The following is an 11,251-nucleotide window of genomic DNA, read 5'->3' as shown; positions in this document are numbered from 1 at the left end:
TAAAGTTGGCGGTCAAATGCTATCTTCAATACAAATATATATTTTTTGATTAAATCTAAAAAAAAGATATAGAAAAAACAAAAAATACACTTATTGTTACACGTTCAAGGCTGTTTAGGACTATAAACGTTTCCTCACTCTAACATCAACATGAGAAACGGCTGGGACAAGAAAACACTGAGTCAATAAACAAGTGAAACCATTTTATATGTATATATATATATATATATATATATATATATATATATATTATAGTCACTGACAGACAGTAGAAAGCATTGATATACGTTTGGCTGTATTCACAATAATGACAATATGGCTTTTAAAGTAAATAAGACTTCTTGTCAGCTATCAAATGTCTGTACTTGAATGATCATCCTGCAGTTCGATGGCTATACAGTTCTAGCAAATTGACATGTCTATTTTTACAGTTAAAACAGTCATACATGAAACGTAAAAACAAATGTACTGAAAGTCATTATGTGCTACCTGGATTACAATGTGAAAATAAAATCCCTGAGAATGTCAGGTAAGCCAGAACACAACATGATTCATTGCAGATATACTGTATGATCTTAGTTGCAAGTGCACTGATTGTGGTGCTAAATGGCCTAAAATGTAGTCAGTTGGCAATGGGTTGGTAGGGGTGGGAGGGCAGTTCTTTGGTTGGGATTTGTAATAATAATTCATTTGGCTTTGTTTGGCTTAACACAAAAGGCTGTGTCAGACAACTGCTGAGATCATGGGCAGTATATATAATGTTATACATACATATATGTATATATGTTACAGGTTATAGGTTATAGGTTATATATATATATATATATATATAGGTTAGGTCAAAACCTGTAGAAGAAGCGAAATAGAAGATGGTGGAGAAAGAATTAGGTGGACGTGGGGATGGCTTATGTCAAAAGATTCGACAGTGAATCAACACTGGTAGAAAATAACTGACAATTAATGCAATGTTAAACCTGTCATGTCAAGTTATGCTGAATGTGATTGGTCAGTCATGGCCACATTGTAGATACTGGCTTGGTCTGTGGCCAAGATGAAATGTACAAAGTCTCAACTTGATTTGAGGAATGACAGGGGATGGAAATGATATACGGTTAAAAAAGGTTAAAAAATTAGAATAGCAACTGAAGGGCAATCATTATCATGTATAAAACACTAATTATAAAAAAGAAATGAATTATAATTACTGCTCTTAAAACATGAAAACTTCCATGTATCATGTTTTAACATGTCCACCTCTCTGTTTCAGGCTCATCTTCTCCCATCGTTACTCCTGTTTTTTGGAGTGTCCTCTGAATGTGTCCATCATGTTGAAGGCACCCAAGTACTGTCCCAGCAGAATGCCTTGCTTCATGGGAAGGACGCTATGGAAACAAACACAACACGTCATTGTGAGAATACCTCTGATCAACATTGCTTGGATAAGACAGTGACGAGTTGAAAGTGGTGAGACCTTAAATTCTACACGCACGAGCAGACCTGAGGTTGAGGTTTATTTGATATGTACATTAAAACAGCATTGAAACTGCAGTATGCATTATGCACAAGCAACAGAAATGAAAAAAGAAAGACAGGAAAAGGAAGTGGTGCAGTTTAGATCCATAAATGTGTGCTAGATGTTAGCAATGCAGTTTCTGTTTAAACCATGATTTAATGCCACTGTTGAAACCATCTGAATGGTTTAATTTTCTGCCCAAAAGAGGTTTTATGCATTTCCATGTAGCAGTCACAATATTTCTTGTTTCTTGTCTGCCTTGTGTAGCTGTGTTGATAGTTAGAATGATGGAAAATATAGCATTGTATATTGAAGATTCAGGCCTGTGCTGATCTGCATGGAGTCTGGCTGTCTATAAAGGTCATTACCACTTAGCCAGCAGTACTTAAGAACAAGAGTAAGAACAGACTGAATGATGTGATGAGCACTAACTTTTTTTAATTTTTTAATTTAAAGTCAGTCATTCACCAAAGTGTGTGTTGCGGTGTTATGTGCTCGTTTTTGCAAATCCATGTTTTCTTATTCTTCGGCCATTAGCCTCGCCTTTGTCGTAAGTATAAAATAGGGACTCCACCTTGTGTATTCAGAGTCCGGATTTATATTAAGTAGTCTGGAAAAACATTTCATTTTCTCTCTCTCATCACAACAGTTTTTGTTTGAACAGATCACCATACCTGACTTCAGAAATGGAAGCAGAGATCTGGAGCCCTGCCCCGGAGATGATCAAACACACCCACTGAACAAACACCCAGATCGGTTTCTCTTGCCTCAGTACGGTCTCAGTGTAAACATCGCTCCTGCTGTGGAACAAGTTCTCATGTTGACTGTTATCTCCTCCAATAACACTGAGCATTTACTACTAGAAGCCCGAGATACTTAGTATGAACACAGCGATAAAGCCAGCCGTCTATTGGCACACCAGTTAAAACGACAATCCACCCCCCCTCTGATACCCAAAATCAGTATGGATGCTAAAACAGCTACCACCGACATTTAAAACATTCTACTCCTCCCTAGACATGAATTTCCTTCGGACACCACAGAGATAAATCAGTTCCTTGCCAATCTCAATTTCCCAAAGATCAAAGCTGACACTGTGAAAGCTCTGGATTCTTCACTTTCTCTTGCAGAATAACACACCTCAATCAGAGCCATGTAATCCTTGGTTTTCTTTAAGAAATTCATTATTAAACTTGCACCTCTACTCCTATCCATGTTTAATGAATCCCTAGAGAAAGGCTCACCACCGCCTTTGGCTCACATAGACCCCCGTGTTAGATGCAGATGTTAAAGTCTTGGCCAAAGAGAAGCACCACAGCCTTAGTGTGGCTTCTAACACTGTAGCATTAGCCATGAATGGAAATTAACACAAACATCAACACTACAAAAAGACACAATCTTTATTAAACAATTTTCATTGTTTTCTTCCATTATTGAAGAGCTTATACCCCGTCAGTGCAGTTTACCAGTGTCTTGTGAGTAGTGGGTGGTTATTGCAAAACATTTGTTCTGGTATGTTTAATTAATTGTTTTCGAGGAACGTGACCTTATGGCTTGCAAGCTATCATCGATCAGGTACAGCGAGTATAACCCCATTTCTGTTGTTGCATCACACTCAATAGCAGTCTGACAACAGATAACATAAGGACAAACGAGAAAAAAGAACCAACCACTTTCCATTAACATCCAGCTGCTACTTGATGAATAACATAAGTTCCCGTATGAAAGTAAAATTGAGACATTAATAGGGTTTGCAGTGCATTCTGGGATGATTGTGGTAGTCTACTGTGCTGGAGAATCCCAGGTAACTGCCAAGGAGGGATGCCAGCTTCCAGTTTAATATGCTAGGATGATAAAAGGGAAATAAGTAATTAACAAGTAGGCAAAAAATATGCTGCTTCTTGTATCATTTGGTGACCAAACTCCTGAGGTCTGCCAGTGTGAGCGGTCTCCTCTGGAGGCTCCTCTGCTCTTAAAAAACTGCAGCTTGTTCAAAACACTGCAGCAAGACTCCTGGCTGAAAGTCGTTAACCTGAGCACATCAGAGCATTTTCTAACTGTGCTCCTTTTCTATGGAATGCACGTCCCGCCCTCGTTAAAGAGGCAGACTCCCTTGAAACGTTTAAATTCCATCTAAAGATGCACCTCTTCTCAGTATACTTTGTTTCCTGTTCATTGGTGGGTTGGCAATTATCAGGGTGTCTTTTTTGCAGCAACCCAGGTTTAGTTCAGGGCTAAGATAGTGAAAGGATGGGGCATATCAGCTAATTATCTCTCTCTGTCCTATTTTGACCAGTGTTCATGCAATCAAGGACAAAAACGAGACGAGAACTAAATAAAAACTAATTTGCGACGACAAAAACTGACAAAATCAATTCACAAATTTTCTCAGCGAATGAAAACAAGACAAAAGTCTTTGGGTGGGACGAATTGGGAAGAGAGCCAATCAGAATGCTACCTGCCCTTAAACACCACCACAGAGGTAGAAAATTATCCAATCAGAGTGCTTGTAGTTGAGTGGTTCTGACTCAGTCTACCCGAGAAGTTGACTATCATGGCTCTGTGAATGAGCTGCCATAACACTACTGGGATGTCAGCGCTGTTTTCAAGACAGATGTGCAGACGAGCCACCACGACATTCATGTGACGGTAAAGTACAACTGGTGGGTGACGAAACCTAACAGGTACTGTATGTAGCTTGTCAACCAGTCTCCTATGATACGATACGATATGATGATAAAAAATGCACTCTTGTTGTATACTTAATGTTGCACATATGCAGAGAGAAAGATGCAGAAATGTTGTATGGAGACAACTTGGATCTGTGTGTCTGAGTGAGAGAGAGGAGTGGTTCAGAGAGAAAAATCCAAAGATGGTCGTTTCCCCCTTATTCCCCTCACAGGTGCAGAAGACCACTGATGACAAGGATGAAGGGCCACTGAGCTGTGGTATATATAGAAATATATATATTCTGTAGCCATTGTTTACCCACAGTTTGGTGGGCATACGAAATGAAATGAATCAGGAATATTAAGAGAATGGCAGAAAGGGAAAGAGCAATCTGAAAAAAGTGCATAGAAGCGTAGTGAAGAGAGAATACGTCTGAAGAAGAGATGAACGGCTAATGTTCTGTGAATAATGAGATCAAAGCAGAAAGACTTACTTCTTGAGAGCAGTGATGAGATACATACTCTTGGGCATTAGTAAGAAGACCTGGTCTGTGAGGACAGCATGGATGATCTTCTTTGCCACATAGTGTGGATCCAGAATTGGCAGCAGCCTGGGCCATCTGACAGAGACAGAATAAGGATAAATACATTCAGCCAACATACAGAGCATAGAGGTATGGGACATTTTGGAGATTGTTTTTGATACAGAAAGAGGGGGAAAAAAGGGGTAGAGAAGAAAAATGTTGACTTGGACCTATGGAATGTGAAACACTAGGGCTGATGACCTGTACAGTCTGGTTGTTTATAACAGCATTGTTGGAGATAAACAGTTGTGTTCAGTGTCACAGTAGAACTTGTGAGGCCACATTATCACACTTCTGCTAATTGAGTCCATGTGTGTAGCACATTACCATATACAGATTATTCAAAGGGGGAACTGAAACCCTGAAGAGAACAAGGCTCTGTTATGTTTAAGTTAATTAAGACAGCTGGGTGATAACCAAGGTGACGGCAGAAAGCCGCAGCCGTCAAAGGTTATGTAGAAATGACACAGTAGTGTGGACGTGGAGTTCTGGATGACATCAGTGTTGTTAGTTTGATGATCTTGTACGTACAGTTTTTACAGGATGACATCGTTCAACAGTTTTATTTTTCTAGTTCATTTGTTTGCGGACATGTTGTGCCTTTACTGTGAGTCACTGTTAAAAGGGCTGTGAATGAATTTGCGCATTCAAATGAATGTATTCAAATAAAAACACAAAATGCGATAACCATTAATTTGCATAAGTAACAACTTTGTTCTTTTGAATATCAGGCATACCTGTACATCTTTTAAATCCTGTAGTGGTGCGAGCCATGTTTACAAACCGGAATGGTTTTGTCTATAAAGCCGCTTTCACACATAGGACATGGCTTAAAGCTGGCTTAGCCTTTCAGGCACCGCTGGCGATCTCCAGTATTCAGACATGCAAAAACAAAGCCTTCTTACGCCTTTGCCTCTATTCAAATCATGCCACGGTCCAGTCGGGTCAGACAGGGCAAGGGACAGTCCAGCAGATGGCAGTAACTCAACAGGATGAATGCCAACCACCAAAGAGGCAAAAGAAGAAACATTACAGTGGAGGAGCTGTTTTTCTCCGACACCATTGTTTTTATAACATATTTAATCTTCAACATGGGACTAATGTGTTTACTTGACTAATTGAATCAGAACGTTGCAATGGAAACAATTATTTCCTTCAGTCATTCATAACAGACCTTAAACATGGCTTTGTTACCTTTAGATATTCAACTTTCCACACACAAATCCTCCCTGCCCCTCTGGAGGTTTAACTCATTATTTCTGGCAGATAAAAAATTCTATGACACGATCTCTAATTCAATAGATGACTTTCTCTCATTTCATAAAAACGATTCTATTTCGGAATCACTGCTCTGGAAGTCACTGAAAGCATTCCTTGGAGGTCGAATAATTTCCTATTCCTCTTCAATAATAAATACAATACCAAGATTCGAAAACTCTCAGCCGCCGGATCACCTCTATCTACCAACAGTACACATCTCATCCCTTTCCAGAACTTCTTAAAAAGCATCTTAATCTTCAGACCGATTTGATGTCATCAAACCCTCTTAAAAATTATTTACTCCACTGACTCGGAAATCTCACCAGAGATTCCCTAATAATTTCCCTGGACGCTGAGGCCTCCGACAGGGCAGAAAGGGAATACATAATTGCAGTATTGACATCATTTGGCTTCAGAAACAAATACATCAGATGGTTGAGATTATTATTCTCATCACCACAGGCCAGTGTTCGTACAAATGATATCTGTTCAGAAAATAATGTGACCTACTTAGTTTGACATCCATCGAACATTCCGGTGTTGATGAAGTACGGGCACACGATTGTGGTCTTGACACCATCTTTCCCAGTTGCCAGGAGTTCCAGACCCACTGACTCTGCAAAGCCAACAGCACCAAACTTACTGGCACAGTAGTCTGCAAGGAGGGGTAGAAGGAAAGAAGAGGAAGAATAAAGTTAGGTCACATGACATATTCCTCCTCCAAATTAAGTTTTCAAGTTAGCAGTTTGATCATATTTGATCAAAAAATGTAAAACATGACATTCTCGTGGCACTGTTAATTAGGACTAACTAATTATATTTAATCCAGGAAATGCTTTACAAAATTAATTCACACACACCTGCCAATCCATTGACTCCTATGAGACCTGCTGAGCTGGCAATGGCAACCAGGTGACCATGATTACTTGCTATCATGGCAGGAAGGAATGCCTTATACGTCTAAGAGCAAGAGTGGGGGAGAGAGAGACGGAGAGAGATGTTAGAACATGCCAAACATCTATTCTAATTGATTATTTAATCCAGAGTCTTCTTATAGAAGTAATGTGAAGTAATGTGTCACTCACCCAGAAGTGAGCCATGGTGTTAACCTCCATTGATTTTTCTATCAGCGAATCAGGAGCATCCATGAACTTCTTTCCCGTCACTATGCCAGCATTGTTCACCAGGATGCTGACATCACCAACCTCCCGCTTCACCTGCATGGGAAGAGTGCATCAAGGTGATTCAGCTAGATTCCACTGTTCACATTTCCCACACTAAGCAGAACATTGTGTACACCAAGTGCGGGAAAATCTCATGTTGCTTTGGCAGTCACTCCCAATTATCCATCATTATTTAGTGATGTATGTTCATATGCTGTATACTGTATGCATATACTGTATACATTCTGTCCCTCTATGCTCTTATAGCTGCCCTCCCCCCCATCTCTTTGCTCTGGACTCAAGCAATTTGTGTGTGTGCTCTATTCTCTGCCAAACAGGTTTATCTAGTGCGTTTTTTGTTACAATCCAGGTGAAGAATCTAAATTACACAAAGCAGTTATATTCGTTTCGATGAAAGATGTGCCCATTGCACATCTATGGATACCTGAGGCCTCAACCTTCTCAAACACGGCAAAACAGATTAGCAAGCTGAATTGATTGTATTGTTCCCAAACCTGTGTCATTTAATGACATGGCAATGATTTTGCCCGTCACTGTCCACCAGGGGGGCCATCACTGTCTTTTACCTTTACTAAATTGGAGTCAGAATCTTCAATGGGAATTTGACATTACACATTTGATTTTATATTACATCATAGCAATGAACAGTGTATCTCACCTGGTCAGCAACTCTGTACACCTCATTCTTATCACTGCAGTCACATAGGTAGTAGTGAACTCTGGTAGCTCCCCCCTCTTTAACCAGTCGAGCCGTTTCCTTCACCCCTTCTTGGTTAATGTCCCACAGCACGAGCGCAGTGCCGTGAGCTGCAAACTCCTGAGCCATGAGCCGTCCGATCCCACTGCCTGCTCCAGTGATCAGGACCACCTCACCGGCAATGTTCTTCTTCTTCACAGGCACGAAGAGGTGGATGAAGGCCTCCACATTGTACCAGAGTGACAGGAGGAGGACTTGGACCGTTTCCAGTAAGAAATTCATGGTCACTAGTGGACAGAAAGCTAGAAACAGAAATGTTTCTGGATTATTAGATTATAGGAGAAGTAGAGCTGCTCATGATACATTAGGTCAGGTGTATACTTTCACGTCCGGGATTCGCATGCCATAAGTCCCTGTCATCTGCAATATCAGTAGGCAGTTAAGTGTAATATTAACCGATTGCCAGTAGGGGTACAGAATTCTGTAATTAGTGAAAGAGTGCTCTTGTGGTTTCTTGTTTGCATGAGTTGTACTTTGCTAATATTCGTGTGGGAACGAACTGTTTGTTGGTTTTGTTCTTTGTTTGTGAAATGGGTCTTGGTTGAATTAACAAGTATTATTCATTATTATCATCATCATCAACATTATTTTCCTTCTGTCAGAATTGCCCTAAAACTGATTCTGTGGCCCAGACTGTTCAACCTGAAAATGTGAAATTTGGAGGGCAGGTAAAGGATGGGACTTAGTCACACTACTCATTTTTAGGTGCCAATTTAATGCATCTATTTGCAAAAAAAAAATCATATCTTACCACCATATCTCAGATAATACTTTAAAACACGAAGAATCATTTGAATGATTAGTCCTTATCAGTTTTATCATTATTAAATGTATTAAATTTTCTGGTCTCTGACATCATCTAGTGGCCAATACTGGAGGTGTGATGAGCTTAATTTCCATAATACGTGCCTCTAAAATATGTCTAATTTGTGTTTTTGAAGCTATGTTCCTTAATAAGTGATATAACATTTATTAACCCTCTGAAAACTAAAAAACACATTCGCATACACAATCATAGCCTGGAGCTAGGATTTTCAAATTTCCGACAATACTTGAACTACATCTGCTAAGTGGAAACACTTGGAAACAACTTTTACATATATCAAATCACACAGTCCTCAATTAGGGAAGTTCTCCTCTATTCTGGTTGTTTTGTACATTCCACCTCAGGCCCTTGTTGGGCCAATAAAAACTTCTATCTCTAAAGTCCCACTGTGCAAACCTTTAGTTCATATCATTAATTGGTCTGTAGCTGTATGGTCATGCTGTTTTAAAGTTCTTATCATCTGTAGCACCGTGTGATTATCAGATTGTCCTAGTGGATATGTTATGTGAAGGACTGTGTGTCATGCTGTGTGTGAAGGCTTTAGTGTTTTCCCAATTATGCTTATTCTGGAGAGCAGCATCAATTTAATACTTTCATAAAAGGTTTATCTGTGGTGATATCCAAAAAGGTTTATCTGTTGATTTGTGGGGTGGATTCAGCCCCTTGTGTGTATTGCAATACATGCATGAGCTCAGTGTAAAATATGTTTAATTTAAAGATGTATCTCATAGGAAATTACAAAAATACCAAATGTAAACATCGATTAGGGAAGCCTACAAGCCAATACATTTTTTACAGACTTGACTTATTACTTTAAGACTTGAACCAAAAAAAAAAAGAGAAGTCGGCTGTACTTGAATGACAAATCGGCCTAATTAGTCCCGCAGACGGTGCCCACGGTTGTTTGTAACGTTATGAGTATAGAGGTTGTTGCATTTACAGACGCCGGAAATCGGAAAGCTTTCAGCCCTGCTCGGGCATTAGTACATTAGTTACCATTAGTACATTAGTGCAGTGGGTACACAGGCTGCAACATCAATTATATTAGTCTAAAGGCTCCCAAAATATTTGTAATTTATTAAATAAAGGTTTTGCTAAATGCAAAATAAACCATGTGGTATAACAAACAGTAATACTGATGCGATTACTTAACGTGATGTGCGGGCGTTTCTATCAGTCTGTCCTATTTGTTGAAGGGGAAAACTCATGTTTAAGTTTAAAAAGTCCTGCTTAAGTTAAGAAAAAGTCCTGCTCAAGTTGAAGCCAATTGAACTCGGAGGCAAAAGCAGCAGGATGCGAGGAGGAGAAAATCGAAGAACAGGGATGTTTGCTACCTTCGATGCGCTGCAGTCAGCGTTCAGCCGTACAGGGCGTGATTCCGCCCGAAGTGTTTACAATACAACGACGTCTGTGTCCAACTAACGGAGACCTTTGATCTACAAAACGACGAACAAACGTGAACCATAACAAAGTCAAGCCCCACATGTTATTAGAGCAGATGGCTGGCGCAACCGTTAATAATACCTTGGAGTTACACATACCTTAGGGTGGAGAGGAGAGTGTCGCCGCTGTCTGGAACACAGAAGCTTCTCAGCAGCCTGCGGCTCTAACAAGCAGGATGTCGCTTTAGAGCTAAGAACCGCTACAGGTGCCACGTGACCAGCAGTTACGCCACCGTGATGCATTGTGGGACATGTAGGTTAAACAAGGGAGAAAACAGCCGAGGGCAAAAACAAGTAAGAAGAATTTGCTAAATTGCTTTAGACTGGTAGACGAAGTTATCATCTAGAATAGCAGACACGTGTGTATTTTTTTAGTGTATACTCAGATGGAACTCCTCACTTGAATGAAGTGATGGCTGAAATGGCAAAAGAGGTTGATGGTAAAAGCTTTAGTGTGGACTTGATTTCACCGACTGCCAACTCATTCAGACTTTGCTCCCTCACAGCTTCTCGCCTTTTCATCTGCTGCACCCAACCCCCACAATATCTCCTCTCTGCCCCTCCGCTCAATGTCAGCCCCCGAAGCCTTTCTGGGCGCCTCTTCTAATCTCACATAATGTTTGTGAAGAAGAGAGAAAGAAAATGGATATTTGATATACGTGATGAACGTTAAGGTGCATTGTAATCTCTGGCATCTGACCCTCCATTCCTCCGTCCTTTAGTCCAACTGTGTCACAGCGATAACTTTATCTCATTTTAAACAGATATGGCAAGCTGATAGAGATTAAGGTCAGGACCATTGCCATCAATGTTTTACATTCACCTTGATGGGGGCACTGTTAAAAAAAAAAAACTTTGACATTTAACTTTTATATTATTATAACTTCTGAACCATAAGTCATTGAAAATTCTTTCTTTCTTTCCCCTGGATTCCATAAACCCATCTGCCTTCATTCATATCAGCCGGAGCCATTTGTATCCTATTTATACTTTTTTATTTTGTTTTTATATTTTTT

General features: G+C 39.9%; 1 protein-coding gene across 1 annotated transcript; it reads right to left on the bottom strand.

The window, feature by feature from the left end:
• Positions 1 to 189: 189 nt before the first annotated feature.
• sdr16c5a (short chain dehydrogenase/reductase family 16C, member 5a) lies at positions 190 to 10,435 on the bottom strand. Its single transcript, XM_076162277.1, has 7 exons — positions 10,335 to 10,435; positions 7,869 to 8,209; positions 7,112 to 7,243; positions 6,887 to 6,986; positions 6,537 to 6,681; positions 4,677 to 4,802; positions 190 to 1,382 (listed from the first exon to the last, which is right to left on the bottom strand). The coding sequence occupies exons 2-7, from the start codon at positions 8,187 to 8,189 to the stop codon at positions 1,286 to 1,288; spliced, it is 921 nt and encodes a 306-aa protein (XP_076018392.1). The 5' UTR covers positions 8,190 to 8,209; positions 10,335 to 10,435; the 3' UTR covers positions 190 to 1,285.
• Positions 10,436 to 11,251: the final 816 nt, after the last annotated feature.

Source organism: Genypterus blacodes, unplaced genomic scaffold, assembly GCF_046128005.1.
Source record: "Genypterus blacodes isolate CSIRO-AG114 ecotype Tasmania unplaced genomic scaffold, CSIRO-AGI_Gbla_v1 ptg000120l_1, whole genome shotgun sequence".
In the NCBI taxonomy this organism is placed as follows: domain Eukaryota; kingdom Metazoa; phylum Chordata; class Actinopteri; order Ophidiiformes; family Ophidiidae; genus Genypterus; species Genypterus blacodes.
Note: the sequence above shows the minus strand (reverse complement) of the source record. Positions and strands in the feature narration are given on the sequence as shown.